This window comes from Bubalus kerabau, chromosome 16 (assembly GCF_029407905.1).
Source record: "Bubalus kerabau isolate K-KA32 ecotype Philippines breed swamp buffalo chromosome 16, PCC_UOA_SB_1v2, whole genome shotgun sequence".
NCBI classification, from domain to species: Eukaryota; Metazoa; Chordata; class Mammalia; order Artiodactyla; family Bovidae; genus Bubalus; species Bubalus kerabau.
Genome location: NC_073639.1, coordinates 32954556 through 32972910, shown reverse-complemented (window position 1 = coordinate 32972910; position 18355 = coordinate 32954556). Strand labels below are relative to the sequence as shown.

The 18355-nt window shown below is 39.0% G+C and overlaps 1 protein-coding gene across 5 annotated transcripts in view; it reads right to left on the bottom strand.

Moving 5' to 3' along the window:
- Positions 1-18355, bottom strand: part of SCLT1 (sodium channel and clathrin linker 1) — a 235649-nt gene that overhangs the window by 53090 nt on the left and 164204 nt on the right. For all 5 annotated transcript variants that reach the window (XM_055550266.1, XM_055550267.1, XM_055550269.1 and 2 more), the window contains one exon: positions 14506-14702. In XM_055550266.1, the coding sequence (XP_055406241.1) occupies positions 14506-14702 (197 nt within the window). The remainder of the gene's footprint in view (positions 1-14505; positions 14703-18355) is intronic.

Here is an 18355-nt window from a genome sequence, read left to right as displayed (position 1 = left end):
AGGGGACCTAATTAAACTCAAAAGCTTCTGCACAGCAAAGGAAACCATAAACATAAAGGAAAAGACAACACAAAGAATGGAAGAAAGTATTTGCAGATGAAGCAACAAGGGATTACTCTCCAAAAGGTATAAAACAGCTTATGAAGCACACACACACAAAACCCCAAATCAAAACAAAAAAACCAAAAATCCAGAGACAGAAGACCTAAATAGACATTTCTCCAAAGAAGACATACAGATGGCCAAGAGACATGTGAAAAGATGCTCTGCTGCTGCTGCTGCTGCTAAGTCGCTTCAGTCATGTCCGACTCTGTGCGACCCCATGGACTGCAGCCTATCAGGCTTCTCCGTCCATGGGATTCTCCAGGCAAGAACACTGGAGTGGGGTGCCATTTCCTTCTCCAATGCATGAAAGTGGAAAGTGAAAGTGAAGTCGCTCAGTCGTGTCTGACTCTTAGCGACCCCATGGACTGCAGCCTACCAGGCTCCTCCATCCATGGGATTTTCTGGGCAATAGTACTGGAGTGGGGTGCCATTGCCTTCTCCGAAAAGATGCTCAACATTACTAATTACTAGAGAAATGCTAATCACAATTACAATGAGATACCACCTTCTACCAGTCAGAATGGCCATCATCAAAAAATCTACAAACAATAAATGCTGGAGAGGGTATGGAAAAAAGAGAACCCTTCTACATTGTTACTGGGAATGTAAAGTGGGTACAGCCACTGTGCAGAACAGTTACGGAGGTTCCTTAAAAAACTAAAAATAGAGCTATCATATGATCTAGCAATCCCACTCCTAAGCATATATCTAGGGAAAACCATAATTTGAAAAGATACATGCACTCCAACATTCACTGCAGCACTATTTACAACAGCCAAGAAATGGAGGCAACCTAAATGTCCATCAACAGAGGAACAGATAAAGAAGATGTGGTACATACATATACAGTGGAATATTATTCAGCCATGCTACTGCTAAGTCGCTTCAGTCATCTCCGACTCTGTGCGACCCCATAGATGGCAGCCCACCAGGCTACCCTGTCCCTGGGATTCTCCAGGCAAGAACACTGGAGTGGGTTGCCATTTCCTTCTCCAATGCATGAAAGTGAAAAGTGAAAGTGAAGTCGCTCAGTCATGTCCATAAAAAGAATGAAATGATGCCATCTGCAGCAACATGGATACTTCTAGAGACAGCCATGCTGAGTGAACTCAGATAGAGAAAGACAAATATTATGATATCTCTTACATGTGAAATCTCAAAAAATGGTATAAATGAACTTATTTACAAAACAGAAATAGAGTCACAGATGTAGAAAACAAATTTATGGTTAACTGAGGGGGAAAGAACAAGGAAGAGGGATAAATTGGGAGATTGGGATTAACATATATACACTACTATATATATATACATATATAAAAAATAGATAACTAATAAGGACCTACTGTATAGCACAAGGGACTTTATTCAATATTCTATAATGACATGGGAAAAGCATGTAAAAAAGAATAGATGTATGTATACATATAACTGATTCAGTTTACTGTAAATCAGAAACTCATACAACACTGTAAATTAACTATATTGTAATAACAATAAAAAATACATGTATAACTGGGGTAAAATTACTTTTCAAAAAATCAAGTGGTATTCCTGAAGTCATGGTTTGTAAAGGGCATTAACAATCTTTCTAGCCCAGACTATAAGCAACAGACAGGGCTGTACTAAAACTAGTTTGACAGACTCAAGGGAGTTAAATGTAACATTCTATGTCTTTCCTTTTGGCAAGTGCTTTGATCCATACCTCAGGAAATACAAACTAAAACAAAACACATTCACTATCAATAATCTACTGGGAGTGATTAGTTGGTGTTCACAAGTTACCCATACAATATAGCAGAATTCAAGGATTCAAGTATTTTATGGGTTAAGAGTATGACAGAGATGATTACAATCATAAATATTTTTCAGTAAAACATATTAATAGGCATTACAAAGGAAATAAATGTTTCTGTGTATCTATATATGTGTGTGCATATATAGAAATACATGTATCAAAAATAGCCTATCATTTCATGTCAGATTTTGCCACAAAAGCGTAGAAGATAACTTAGGAAAAAACTGTTTTCAGTTTTTTTGAATTTAGAATTGCAGATGATGAACTGTAGACTTGTATACATTTTTTTAAAGTCCAGAGCTTCCTCATGTATGACATAGGGAGTGTGATGGTTAATTTTATGTGTCAAATTGGCTGGGCCATGGTGTCAAGATGTTTGGTCAAACATTATTCTGGATGTTTCAATGATAGTATTTTTGGATAAGATTTACATTTAAGTCACTGAACTTTGAGTAAAGCAGAATGCCTCTCATAATGTGGGTGGGCCTTATATAACCAGTTGATGGCCTGAATAGAACAAAAAGCTGACTTCCTCCAAGCAACAGGGTACTCTGCAACAGAGGATTTTTGGACTCGAACAGTAACACTGGCTTTCAGATTTCCAGCATGAATGCCTTTGGACTTGAAAAGGAACAGCCTGACTATCTAGCCTGCCAGTCTTCTCAATCAGAGTTTGGACTTGCCAGGCCTGTACAATCACTTGAACCAATTCATTAAAATAAACCTTTACACACACAGACACACACACACATTCTCTCTCTCTCTCACATATATCTTATTGGTTCTGTTTCTCTGAAGAACCCTAATACAGGGAGCATAATAGCATTTACTTCATAAAGCTTTTGTGATGATTAAAGGAGTATGTAGAGTGGCAAACAGTGTATATTCAACATATAGTTACCATCATAACTATGTGTGTGGAGAAGGCAATGGCACCCCACTCCAGTACTCTTGCCTGGAAAATCCCATGGGCAGAGGAGCCTGGTAGGCTGCAGTCCATGGGGTCGCTAAGAGTAGGACACGACTGAGCGACTTCACTTTCACTTTTCACTTTCATCCATTGGAGAAGGAAATGGCAACCCACTCCAGTGTTCTTGCCTGGAGAATCCCAGGGACGGTGGGGCCTGGTGGGCTGCCGTCTATGGGGCCGCACAGAGTCAGACACGACTGAAGCGACTTAGCAGCAGCATAAATATGTGTGTGGCTTCCCAAGTGGTGCTGGTGGTAAAGAACCTGCCTGTCAATGCAGGAGATATGAGAGACATGGCTTCAATCCCTGGATTGAGAAGATTCTCTGGAGGAGGAAATGGTAACCCACTCCAACACTCTTGCCTAGAAAATCCCATGGACAGAGGAACCTGGCAAGCTACAGTTCATGGGGTCACAAAGAGACAGGACTTAAGTGACTTAGCATGCACATCATAATCTTTAGACTGATGTTAAACCTCATTTATTTTATATGGTTTTGTTCTTCCTTACATAAGCATTGTGAACTGAACAACATCAAGAATTACACTATGACAAGCACATGGTGGTGTCTTTGGACTGCACCAACTTAGTTAACCTGCAATTTTGTTTCCCAGGATTCCTTTCCCTGCCTGGTCCTGGGCTGGTGTTGACCATAAGAGAAGTTCGTGCAGTAGCTGTGAAGGCTGGCAGGATACCTGGCCCTGTGGTAGCTCCTGCACAGCTGCTGATATGTTAGGTCACTATAATGGTGTGGGGCACCACCCGAACCTACAGCAATTCCATTTTCTGCCTCTTGGACCATGTACAGATCCATGGTGAAGGGCGGCAGCCTCTCCTGCAGCTCATCCACAAAAGTGGTTTGAGGTGGAAGTGATGAGAGACAGGTGAAAACAGGGTTTCAGTTTGTCCTTGTGAGCTGTTTTCATCTGCATTCAGCTGTCCTTCACAACTGCTGGTTCAGAGACCCACAGTGACTTCAGGTTTAGCATCAGATGCAGAGACAAGTGCATTTAATTGAATTCTCTACCAGTGCAACTGCATAAGGCCTAATTCCTACAATAAATCCCATATTCTATTACTATTCAGTACTGTCTGGAGTAGTTCTGTTTCCTTGAATAAACCCTGATGCATAGAGAAATGGGTACCAGAAGTAGTTCCAGAAGAATATAACCTTATGAATGGGTACTCTAACTGCTTGTGAATTACCTAGAATTCGTTCTATGCTCTGCTTAAATTTAAAGGTCAGTGGTAAAGGGGACCGTGATAATCCATGGTAAAAGAGTTAAATTATTACCTGTATAATCAAGTGCCTGTATACTGTAACATTTTGAGTGACTAAATAATGACAGGGAATGAAGAAAATAATGCAGCTTCCAGGTATAATGGAAAGCTCTGAAAATAAAAATAAAGGGCTCAGAGTTTTAAATTCTGAGTTCAAAATCTAGGTTAGGGGGCCAGAAGCTGCTGTTACTACCCTAAAAGAAACCCTTATCTCCAGCAGTTGCAAAGCTGAATTTTCTGAAAATCAAATCCAAAGTCTAATCCCAGGAATGGCTGAATTCCACCACAGGCTGAATGCATAACCTTGCAGGGTCTTTTTTCCCCTACAAGTCAAAATGGGGACATGTGAACAGACAGACTCCAATGAAGCTGGAGCCTTGAAGCCCTAAATTCTGCAAGGCTTTCTCTGAGAGTAGAAGCAGTTTTTCTCTATTTGTGAAGGTAAGTCTCCTTTGCCTGAAGAATTTGTAAAGGACTCACCTAAGGAGGTTGCCTTGCAACGAATAGGTAACTTCTTTCAGGAATTACCTTGCCATCATCCATTGCTTCTACATCTATAGCCAGACTGAAGTCTACTTAGCTCTAGGAAATGAGGTAGAAGACAAGACCTCTGAGGTGGCAGAAAGCACCATGATAATTACATGATTTTGCCAATTTTACATAGAAATCAGAGAGTATATGTGACTAGATCCTAAGGGTGCTAGATTACAGCAAAAAACAAAACAAAACAAAACAAAAACCCACCACTGGATGAGGCCATGTTTACCAATATGGGCTCACAAAGCAGATATTCTATATCCAATGAATTAGCTCAAGTATTTTGGTTTGCTTGGTTGGTTGAACAAAATCTGGATTCAAAGGTGACCTATACTGAATACTGAAATGTAAAAAGCCCCTTGTGCAGCATGGAGCAGACTTTCTCAAGCATGGCACTACTAACACCGTTGGCTGGAAAATTCTTTGCTGTGTGGGACTGTGCTGAGCACTGCAGGATGGTTACCAGCACCCCCAGCCCCTATACACTAGCTATCAATAGTGTCTCTTAATGTGTCTGAATATTTTCAAGAGAAATGTTCCCAGGAAGAGAGGAGGACACACTCATCCCCACCTGAGACTCTGGTGTTGAGAAAGTTATCAGAGGTCAGGGAGACTGCCTCCTTCAGGAAGGTCTAGAGGACACTGCCTTCACCAGGACTATGAGAAATACAGTCAGGAGGGGTGCCTCATTATCCCTGAAGAGCTCTGTAGTGGCTATTTTCTGGGGGACAGAAATGACAGTGGGAACTGCTACCATGGATCTGGACTACCTGAATTTAATGAAAATGATACAATTCTCAACAGCAAGGGCAATGTAGTGGCCTTAAATCTCCAAAGCAAATGCAGTCATCATTACAACGGCAGTCGAGTTCAAATAGTAATCAGCAGAATCTGATTTGCAGAGATCTTTGGGGCTTAATAATTTTATCACTGTCATCCTAGAACTGAAATAGATGGGCAGTCTACTCAAGTCTTGTTTGATGTGCAGAAGAAAAGCTCCAGATCTTATGAATAGCAGTGTTTAATCACTATAGGACAGTGTCATGGCTCTTTAAGCCGAAGAATTGACGCTTTTGAACTGTGGTGTTGGAGAAGACTCTTGAGAGTCCCTTGGACTGCAAGGAGATCCAACCAGTCCATTCTGAAGATCAGCCCTGGGATTTCTTTGGAAGGAATGATGCTAAAGCTGAAACTCCAGTACTTTGGCCACCTCATGTGAAGAGTTGACTCACTGTTAAAGACTTTGATGCTGGGAGGGATTGGGGGCAGGAGGAGAAGGGGACGACAGAGGATGAGATGGCTGGATGGCATCACTGATTCGATGGACGTGAGTCTGGGTGAACTCCGGGAGTTGGTGATGGACAGGGAGGCCTGGCGTGCTGCGATTCATGGGGTCGCAAAGAGTCGGACACGACTGAGCTACTGAACTGAACTGAAACTTGAATCTGTTCAGATTCAGAGCCCCTTGAGTGGAGGAAGAAGTTGCAGGTTCCTTTAAAGGAACCTTTTATACATTCATATATACTTCCTCCTAGCTTTCCCCTAAAAAGGATCTGTGAAGAGTAGGCAGGGTAACCATGCAACGGGGAAGGGGAAATTCAGACACTTTAATGATTATTGGAAACGACAAATTCCTAGAGATTCTAAATACCACTGTGGTCCATCAAGCAGAGGAGAAGTAATTGCAGGTGGGTCACCCAAGGACTTTTGGCTTGAGCTGTTTCAGCGGGCCCAGGGTGTCCATAATCCTACCTTGTGGTTGTTTCCTGATTTTGAGATATATAATTGGGAGACATATTAAGCAACTAACTGGCAAAATCCATACCCTGGTTCCCTAACCAGTGAAGTAAGGGCTATTAGGATAGGAAAAGGCCAAGTAGCATTTGATGAAGTCCAGTGAATAGAGGAAAAGTAGAACAAATGCTAGATTTTAACTTCATCTTTCCAGAAAAAGCTGTTTCTATAATATCTTCCAAAGGTGACCAAAGAATTTTTTCTTTAATACCATTCTGAAGTCACAGACTTTTAATATATTTGGTACGTTAACATTTACTGCAGATATTTTCTTTGATAAACTATCAAACTGTCACCATATAGGCCAGTGGGAGCTTCCTCAAGTTGGCTACTGGGTCCTTTTAATTTGATCCCAATAATCTTGGTATCTTCTATGCCTTTTGCTACCACAAAGTGTTTCCTAGGCTCATCCTATACTTTCCTATCCCAGATCTGTAATTAGTCATTTCTCTAAGGAGTCCTGGTTTCTTTTAGGATACCTCACTTGCATCTGAATACTGGCCACTATATCTAGGTCCTTTCACCAGTCAAAGCTAGTAAATACCCTGACAAGGGTAGAATAGTACACACACTGTACACTATGTTTTTTTTTTTTTTTTTCTTTTTCATTTAATATTTTGGATACTGCTCCATGTGTAAGTATTTTGGCTGAGATCACACTATATATCGTCAGGGCAGGGGGTATTAACAAATGCATAATATTAAGGATTCTCACCAATTAATATGATATCTCTATTTACTTAGACCTTCTAATATCCTAGCTTTCAGGTGAAAGTCTTGTACATTCTTTGTTAAATTTATTCACAGATATTTGATATATTTTGATGCAACATAAACTATACTATTTTTAAAGTTTTATTTTGAAATGTTTGTTGCTGGGATATAGAAACACAATTGGTCTGTGAATTATTCTGGATTTTCTACACACACAATTATTATGTCTGTGAAGAATGACTGTTTTCTTCTTTTCCAGTCTTTATACCTTTTATTTCTTTTTCTGGACATAGTGCACTGATTAGGACTTCTGGTAAAAATACGAACAGAAGTGGTAATAGTGGTCTTGGTCATCTTTCCAATCTTCAAAGAAAAGCTATTAAGATTTATGTTTTGCTATTCAGAATAATGTTTGATTTAGAAGAGATACCTTTATAAAATTAAGTAAATTCTATTTCTAGTTTGCTGAGAGACATATTAAAAATCAAAAATGGATACATATTAAATTTTCTCAAATATTTTTTCTGTCTCTATTGAGATAACCTTATGATTCTTCTCTTTTAATAAGTAATGTGGTAAATTACATCATTTTGTTTTCTAATGCTTTAATAATTTTGCATTCCTTGGATAAAGTCAAACTGGTAATAATTTTTTGTTATTTAATGCAAATAGATGCTTTTTATAATTCATGTAACGTTTTTAGCCATGAGAGGACAGGTCCAAATTTCCTAGCTCACCAATAAACGCAAGCAAAATTTTCCCTTTCTTTCAAACTAATTCTAAATACATTTTCATTCCCGCATTCCACCAAAACTGTTTTTATTTTTATTATTAATAATAAAGGCACCACAGGGTACCAAACTGAAAGGTTCATTCTCAGTTCTATCTTACTCAACCAGTCACTAGCATTTTATAAAACACTATGGTTGGTGGTGGGGGCAGGGGGGTTGGCCAAGCTGGCAGAGTAAGAAAGACTCCAAGCTCACTTCCTCTCAAAAGTAATAACTATCTGCAGAATAGCCATCACTGAAAAAGCCCAAAACCTACCAGAAAAGATATAAAACTAAAGACATAGTGAAGGAGCCACAGTGAGATGGGTAGGAGGGATGGACTCCTAATATAATCAAGTCCTATACTCTCTGGTGGGCAACCCACAAACTGGAGGATAATTATATGCAGAGTGAGAGTTCTGAGCCCCATGTTGGGTTCCCCAGCCTGGAGGTTCGGTACTGTGAACACAAACCCCCGGAGATCTGGCTTTGAAGGCTAGTGGGGCTTAATTTCAGGAGCCCCATAGGACTGAGGGAAATAGACTTCACTCTTTAAGGGCACACACAAAATCCTACGTGCACCAGGACCCAGGGCAAAAGCAGTAATTTGATTGAAACCTGGGCCAGACTTACCTTGTTGGAGAGTCTCTGGGAGAAGTGGGGATGCCTGTGCCTCTTCCTGTGGACACAGACACTGGTGGTAGCCATACTTAGGAGCTATCTATTGCATAGCTACCGATGCTTGTGGCTGCCATCTTGAAATCTTCTCTCTGGCTCATTAGTGTCAGGACTTGACACCACCCAACAGCCTGTAGGCCCCAGAATTGGGATGCTTCAGGCCAAAAAATTAACTGAGTGGGGTTACAGACCACTCATCAGTAGACAGGCTGCTTGCTGCTGCTGCTAAGTCGCTTCAGTCGTGTCCAACTCTTTGCAACCCCATGAATTGCAGCACACCAGGCCTCCCTGTCCATCACCAACTCCCTGCCTCTAAATATGGCCCTGCTCAAAGGACCAAGACTCCGCTCTACCCACCACTGAGCAGGCAATAGCCCTGCCATCCAGGAAGCCTGCACAAGCCTCCAGACCAGCCTTACCCACCAGAAGGTAGACACCAGAGGCAAGAAAACCATGATCTAGCAGCCTGCATATCCAGTCCACTAACAGTAGGCCAACACAAGCTTTGGAACACAGCAATCCCCCATAACCAACTGTGTCAAGAACCTGTCCCCGCTCATCAGCAATCTGACATCAGCTCTGGGATCCGTGGGCCCTGCAGCCATATTCCATGAAGTGGCTCTGCTTGCCACTAGTATGGCATTAACCCCAGGACCTAGAATCACGAAGCAGAGGGCAGGCAACAGCTCAGAGTCTTATAAATGCTGACTCTGCCCACCAGAGAGCCAGCACTAGCCTGCGGCCCCTGAGGGTTCCACAACAAGCTGCTTCATAACTGGGTCTCACTAACTAGTACACAGGGGCATCCATACAAGATACGGCCTGGCAACCAATCAGGCTACAGGACAACAAGCCCACCAGACTGCCACACAGTCAGCCCGCCACAACAGAAGGACCCACGCAGCCCTCTTGGGGGAACCTCTAGAACCTACAGTTTGAGTGATGAGAGGGGAGTGTACTGCTGGGACGCACAGGATGTTTCCTACAGAAGGCCGCTTCTCCAAAGTTGAGAAGTGTGACTAACCTACCACATACGTAAAGATACAAATAGCAACTTAGGCAAAACGAGGAGGCAGAGGAATATACTCCAGATGAAGGAAGAGATAAAATCCTAGATGAAGAAATAAGTAAAGTGTAGACAGACAATATACCAAGAAAGGGTTCAGAGTAATGACTGTAAAGATGATCAAAGAACTCGGGAAAAGAATGTATACAGAGAGTGAGAAGTTAGTAGTTTCTGTTATAAAGAGAAAACATAAAAGACCAACTAAACAGAGATGAAGACTACAAATGAAATGAAAAATACACTAGAAGGAAACAACAGGAGACTAAATGATACACAGGAATGCGTCAGTGAGCTGGAAGACAGGACAAGGGCAATCACTGCCACTGTACAGATAAAGAAAAAGAATAAAAAGAAATGAGGGTAGTGTAAGAGACCTCTGGGACAATGTTAAGCATACATTGACAACGTCAAGCACAGCATTAGCATTTCAGAGAGAAAGGGTCGGAGAAAATATCTGAAGTCATAATAACTCAAAACTTCCTAAGCCTGGGAAAAGAAACAGTCCAGGAAGTGCAGAGAGTTCCAAAGAGGAACCATACTAAGACACATGATAATTAAAATGACAAAAATTAAAGATAAAGAGAGAATATTAAAAGAAGCAAGGGAAAAGCAACAAATACCATACAAAGGAATGCCCATAAGGTTATCAGCTTATTTTTCAGCAGAAACTTGGCAGGCCAGAAAGGAGTGGCACAATATATGTAAAATGATGAAAAGAAAAAACCAAAAATCTTACAAGTAAGAATCTTCTACCCAGCATGGTTCTCCTTCAGATTTGACAGAGAAATTAAAAGTTCTATAGACAAACAAAGATAAACTTGAGCACCAGCAAAACAGCTTTCCAACAAATGTTAAATGAAGTTATCTAGGAGAAAAAGAAAGCCCACAACCAAAAACAAGAAAATTACTGAATGGAAAAGCTCACTAGTAAAGGTAAACATACAGTAAAGGGAGGAAATCATCCACACAAAAAGCTAGTAGGGAGGATAAAAGGTCAAAGTAGTAAAGTCATCTGTATCCACAATAAGCAGTTAAGGGATACGCAAAACAATCAGATGTAAAATATGAAAAAAAAATGAAATAAAAAATAGTAATCATGGAGGGAAGAGAGTACAAATGCAAGTATTTAAAATGCATCTGAAATTAGAGATCAGCAATGTAAAACAATGTTAAGATCATGGCATCCGGTCCCATCACTTCATGGCAAATAGATGGGGACACGGGAAACAGTGAGAGACTTTGTTTGGGCTCCAAAATCACTGCAGATGGTGACTGCAGCCATGAAATTAAAAGACGCTTGCTCCTTGGAAGGAAAGTTATGGCCAACCTAGACATCATATATTAAAAAGCAGAGACATTAGTTTGCCAACAAAGGTCAGTCTAGTCAAGGCTTTGGTTTTTCCAGCAGTCATGTATAGATGTGACAGTTGGGACTATAAAGAAAGCTGAGCACTGAAGAATTGATGCTTTTGAACTGTGGTGTTGGTGAAGACATTTAACAGTCTTCAAGGAGATCAAACCAGTCCATCCTAAATGAAATCGCCCTGAATATTCATTAGAAGGACTGATGCTGAAGCTGAAACTTCAATACTTTGGCCACCTGATGTGAAGAAGTGACTAACTGGAAAAGACCCTGATGCTGGGAAAGACTGAAGGTGGGACGAGAAGGTGACGACAGAGGATGAGATGGTTGGATGGCATCACCGACTCAATGGACACGAGTTTGAATAAACTCTGGGAGTTGGTGATGGAAAGGGAGGCCTGGCGTGTGCAGTCCATGGGGTCACAAAGAGTCAGACACCACTGAGCGACTGAACTGAACTGAATGTAAAAAAACAATTAAAACTGCTTTGTATCTAAAGCAATATGATTTACAAAAACCTTGTGGTAACCACAAAACAAAAATCTGTAACAGACATACACACATAAAAAAGAAAAAGGAATCCAAACACTAAAGATAGGCATAAGTCACAAAAAAGAGAACAAGAGAAAGGAAAAATCTACAAAAACAAGCCCCAAACAATTAACAAAATGGCAATAAGTACATCTCAGTAATTATCTTAATTTTGAATTGTCTAAATGCTCCAACCAAAAGACATAGAATGGCTGACTGTATACAAAAACAAGACCCATACACATGCTGCCTACAAGAGACTCACTTCAGATCTAGAGACACACACAAAGCTAAAGTGAGGAAATGGAAACAGGTATTCCATACAAATGGAATCAAGAGACAGCCAGAGTAGCAATACTTAGATAAAACAGACTGTAAGATTAAGACTGCTGGAAGAGACAAAGGAGGACAACACATAATAATCAAGGGATAAATTCAAGAAAAAGATATAACAAATGTAAATGTATATGCACCCCATATATGAGCACCTAAATATATAAGGTGAATATTAATGGATATAATAGGAGAAACTGACAGGAGATAATAACAGTCAGGGACTTTAACATCCCACTTACATCAATGGACAGATCATCTAGACATACAGTAAGGAAATCCTTGCCTTAAATGACACATTAGATTAAAAGAACTTAATTTACATAGAAAGAGTATTCTACCTGAAAGCAACAAAATACACATTCTTTTCAAGTGCAAATGGAACATTCTCCAGGACAGATAACATGCTAGGCCAGAAAATAAGCCTTGATAAATTTAAGAAAACTGATCATATCAAGAGATCATATGAAGTATCTTTTTCAATCACAAATCTATGCAACTAGAAATCAACTACAGGAAAAAACTATAAAACTACAAACGTGGAGGCCACACTATAGCTACAAAATCATCAATAGAGCACTAAATCAGAGAGGAAATTTAAAAAATTCCTAGAGACAGATGAAAATGAAAACACAACAAATCAAAACTTATGGGACACAGTAAAACCAGGTCTAAGAAGGAAGTTTATAGTGATACCTGCTTATCTGACATTCTCCCAAAAAGGACACACAGATGGCCAATAGGCATATGAAAAGATGTCCAATATCACTATCATCAGGGAAATGCGAATCAAAACCACAATAAGATATCACTACACACCTGTCAGAACGGCTAACATCAAAAAGAACGCAAATAACAAGTGCTGGAAAAATGTGGTGAAAATGGAATGCTAGTACACTGCTGGTGAGAATGTAAACGGACGCACTCACTGTCGGAAACAGTGTGGAGGGGAGAAGAAAACAGTGTGGAGGTTTCCCAAAATTAAAAATAGAAGTACCAATTCCACCCTTGGGTATTCATCTGAAAGGAAAAAAAAAAAAAAAAAAAAAACCCCACTAATTCGAAAAGATACATGCACTCCAAAGTTCACAGCAGCAATATTTACAACTGCCAAAAAATGCAAGGAACTTAAGTGTCCATCAATAGATGAATGGATAAAGAAGACATGAAATATATACACAATAGAATACTACTTGGCCAAGAAAAGAAACTAGTGAATATAACAAAAAGAAACATGCTTGCAGCTACAGAAAACAAACTATGGTTATTGGTGGGGAGAGAGAAGTGGGGAGGATTAGTATAGGGGTAATGGATTAGGATGCACAAACTACTAGGTATAAAATAAGCAAAAGCATATATTGTGCAACACAGGGAATATACCCAATATTTTACAGTAACTATACATTAAAATGTTGTGAATCACTATATTGTACACCTAGAACATATAATATTGTACAGCAACTACACTTCAATAAAAAGAAATAAACTGGCAAAAAAACAAAGTGAACTTTAATGGTTAGGACCATATTGACTATATCCAAGCTGACTAAATTTGAAACCAGGATCTTTTACTTTGTTAGCTATGTGATGTTGAACAAGTTCCTTTATGTTACTCAGACTCAGTTTATTCATCTGTAAAAAGTAAGTATCTATTTTTATGTCATTCTTTTTTTTTTTTTTTTTTACTATTCTTTCTCTTGTCTCGGTATTTTTTCTCAGGCTCAGCTAAATTTCCATTTCTCCAAACTAAATTTTAGAACTTAGTCCTCAGTAGCCTAATTTCCCTATCCAGACTTACTTTCTATACCTTCTAATTACATGACTTTAAAAATTATGTGTATGTTAATCACTCCTAAATTTATAGCTCTTGTTACAATGTCTTTCCTGAACTCCAAACTTACATACCTAACAAGCTGATATTCTGACTTAAATATCTTTTAGGTAGCTCATACTTAACATGGCCCAAAGCAAACTTTTAAAAACTGATTTCCAGTCCTTTGAAGCTTAATCCAAGTTACCATCATTTTGTACTTGGATTATCACAGTACTGATTCATCTTCTCTCTTCTGCTACCTTTGACTCTCTCCAGGCTATTCATCATAGAGGAGTCAAAGTGATCTGTTGAACATTTAAGCCCATATTATTTTGTTAAAAGCCCTTCATAACTTCCCATTTCATTCATCATAAAAGTTCATGTTCTTCCTGGGCAAACATCAGCAAACTTTTTCTTAATGGGCCAGAGAACAAATATTAGGCTTTGCAGGCCAAATAGATTCTGTTACAACCATGGAACATTACTATGCTATATCTATAAATGAATAGTATTAAGATTCTAAACTGCCATGTCCAACAAAAATCATTGTATTTTCTGGGATATGCATAAAATTTATAAAACAAATATTAGTTTGATCTATAATTGTCAACATTTTTCATAGTAATTTAATATTTGCTGTAAAAAATATACAGTATAGACTTACATATTTTTACAAAAAGATTATGGCAAGGACATTAAACTAAAGGTTAAATAATTTTTCTGTAAAATGTACCAAAGAATTAATAGTGGACTTACTTTAGATTATTGATTCTAATTTCTGCACTTTCAGTGAGTTTCTTCGTTTCTTCTTTCCACCTATTGGCTGCTTTCTGTGTAGTAGCTAAGAGATGCCTCAGTTCAACAGTGGAATTTCGATTACTGTCTTCCATTTCTCTTAATTGAACTTCAAACGCATGTTCCTTTATTGAAAATTCATGCTCCATTGTACTGATCTAAGGAATAAAATGAAAATAGTATTTTCTTTTTCTTTTCTGTTATTCTAGGAGACATAGTGATCACTGATAAATACAATCATTTATTGTGTGGTCTGTGGCATAGAAATGTTTGGATTAGAAATCTATATAAAAATTAATTTTACAATTTGTCTCCATCATAGACAAAGACTTATCCTATGTTATAGTATAAATTTAATGAAAGCAGAATTAAGATGGAGAAACATCAATAACCTAAGATATGCAGATGACACCACCTTTATGGCAGAAAGTGAAGAGGAACTAAAAAGCCTCTTGATGAAAGTGAAAGAGAAGAGTGAAAAAGTTGGCTTAAAGCTCAACATTCAGAAAACGAAGATCACGGCATCCGGTCCCATCACTTTATGGGAAATAGATGGGGAAACAGTGGAAACAGTGTCAGACTTTATTTTTTTTGGCTCTAAAATCACTGCAGGTGGTGACTGCAGCCATGAAATTAAAAGACACTTACTCCTTGGAAGGAAAGTTATGACCAACCCAGATAGCATATTCAAAAGCAGAGACATTACTTTGCCGACAAAGGTCTGTCTAGTCAAGGCTATGGTTTTTCCTGTGGTCATGTATGGATGTGAGAGTTGGACTGTGAAGAAGGCTGAGCACCGAAGAATCGATGCTTTTGAACTGTGGTGTTGGAGAAGACTCTTGAGAGTCCCTTGGACTGCACGGAGATCCAACCAGTCCATTCTGAAGGAGACCAGGCCTGGAATTTCTTTGGAAGGAATGATGCTAAAGCTGAAACTCCAGTACTTTGGCCACCTCATGCGAAGAGTTGACTCATTGGAAAAGACTCTGATGCTGGGAGGGATTGTGGGCAGGAGGAGAAGGGGACGACAGAGGATGAGATGGCTGGATGGCATCATTGACTCGATGGATGTGAGTCTGGGTGAACTCCGGGAGTTGGTGATGGACAGGGAGGCCTGGCGTGCTGCAATTCATGGGGTCGCAAAGAGTCGGACACGACTGAGTGACTGAACTGAATTGACTGACTGACACATTTTTTAACACTTTCCCCAACACCTTGAAATGACAGTAGGAAAAAAACATACCACTAATATAAACCTGCTTTCATGATCTATTTTTACTTTTGCTGCCTGGATGGACAATAAACGTTCATGCTCTTAGTAACTGAGAGCTGGGTTTAAATTGAAGCCATTTATGTTTTTTAAAACACACAAAAATATGTTTATTGGTTTATCATAAAGGATACAACTCCAGAAGAGCCAGATGGAATAGAGATATACAACAAGGTACAGGGTGGTAGGCGGTGTGCAGAGCTTCCAAGCCCTCTCCAAGTATGCCATGCTCCCAGCAGCCTGATGTGTTCATCAAAAGCTCCTCTGAGAGGCTCCTCAAGCCACTTTTGATTTACATACTAAAGTTCAGGTTCTTTCAAAGAGCTTTGTAAAGCTAAAAAAGAAATTATATACGGGAATTCCTTTACTACCACAGTTACGGTATACAGGGACAATTTCCCCTCCCCCCCCCCAGAAAAGACTAAAATGCTTTTCAGAAAGTTACATGTAAATGTCTTCAATTATTTCTAGGTTATTTATGTTATTATAGTAAAAAAAAAAAAAAACCTTAATGTAGAATGAACATACGAATAAATGCTCTTTGGATACCCTAAAGCTTTCTCAACTTGAGGTTCAAGGAGAGAATTAACCCGAATGCTCTCAAGTACCCAATGTATGCAATGAACTGTCTGCTTTCATATACATCTAGAATGAAACTACCTATTACCATATTTGAGGCAACTCATAAAATAGTTAAGTACTTACTAGAACAATTTCTTTTACTCTCAGGCTATCTTTATCTTGCTACCCTCAAGAAATATTATAAGGAACACCTATCTTGTGATATTTTAAAGAAATGTGCCTTAAAAATGGTCACAGCTGGAATGGCTTCTAGTAAGTTATTAAATATGACTACTTTCAAACTGAAAAAAGGATGAATAAGAAGCCTCAATTTTATTGATTCAAAAAACAAAGAAAACTCAACAACAGCTAAACTCATGGCTCATGGGGGAAAACTACAAACATTCTGTCCTCATTATTTCTGCTCAATGCTGCACACTTTCTAAATCTCTTAAACTTGCTTTCTCAAATGGTACACAAGTACAAGACTGACTTTATAAATACTGGCACTGGAAAAACTACCTTGGATTTATTAATTTTGTATCGTATTACTCCTGGGCAAGCTTTCTGAGGCTCTGTGACTTCTGCTCTATTTAAAACATTTTTAAATTACTGAATTTTACCAATTTTGAACTGAATATCCTTCCTTGCCTCAATCTCCATTTTCTCTGGAGAAGCCACGGTTCTGATATCTTAGGTGGAAGTATTTAATTCTGCCTCTGTCTCTCTCACATACATCATGTATTAAAAACTGATCTATAAATCTACACAGTTTTATCACTCTTCCTGCCTAGTTAACTCCGCATTTCTACTTGACAAGCTTGACAAGCCTTATTCCAAGGTCCTTCATGATAACCTGCTCTCTACCTAATTCTTTGAGACTGTGTTATACTACTGTTCCCTTCTCTTTGTTTCTGTCACAATGCATTCTCATTCTTGGATCTTCTTACATGCTCCCTTTGACTAGAATAATCTTTCCCCTCCTGCTTATCTTAGTTATTTCTACTCAACTTTTAGAACTTAGCTAACTTATTGCTCCTACAGGGAAATTCTCTTACTATCTATCTAGAAAAAGCTCTCATAGTGTCCTATGCTTTTCCTAAAGAGCATTTACTAGTTTGCAAAGATACAATTAAAGTTTGCCTACCTCCATGCAAATAATAAGTTGTTAAGGATGGGGACCATGTCTTTTTCGTTTACTATTACATCTTTAGTGTCTGAATCATAATAAAGGTATCAAAATTCAGTCTTTGAATGAACCCCAGATCCTTCAGTTGACACAGTTCCGACTTAAACTGGACAGGTCTGCAATGATGCAGGATGGATAAGGGCCAAGACAACTCTGTCTTCAAAACAAAAGTCTCACTAATGATTCAATTCAGAATGCAGGGTTGGAAAAACAGATTTATGGTCTCCTTCCCCTCTTCTTTGTGTCCTTCCTTTGCACAAAACTATTCACTCATGTAGACAGGATTGCTAAAAACTAACCATCTCCTAATTTTATATTTTTATGAGGAGTATTTAGACCACAAAGATATATAGATCCTTTGCAGAAAGAAGGAAGGAGTTAGGAAAATAGGAAACTGGGACAGAAAGGACAGTAGTGGCTTTAAGATCAAATGAAAACTTCATAAAATAAGTTGTTATGGTTCTCAATCAACTGCCCTCTGAATACCCAACTGTTTTGATCTTTCTGGCTCCTAAACATCACACACTTTTTCATGGGGGAGAAAAGCAGCAAAGTGTAGTACTAGATTCTTATGTTGTCAAAGAAGGAATCAGCTACAGAGCAATTTATCTGACAGACCTCCTCCATAAAATAGAATTACAGCTATCTAGTCCCTTATTTTGGAGAAGGAAATGGCAACCCACTCCAGTGTTCTTGCCTGAGGAATCCCAGGGATGGCAGAGCCTGGTGGGCTGCCATCTATGCAGTCGCACAGAGTCAGACACAACTGAAGTGACTTAACAGCAGTAGCA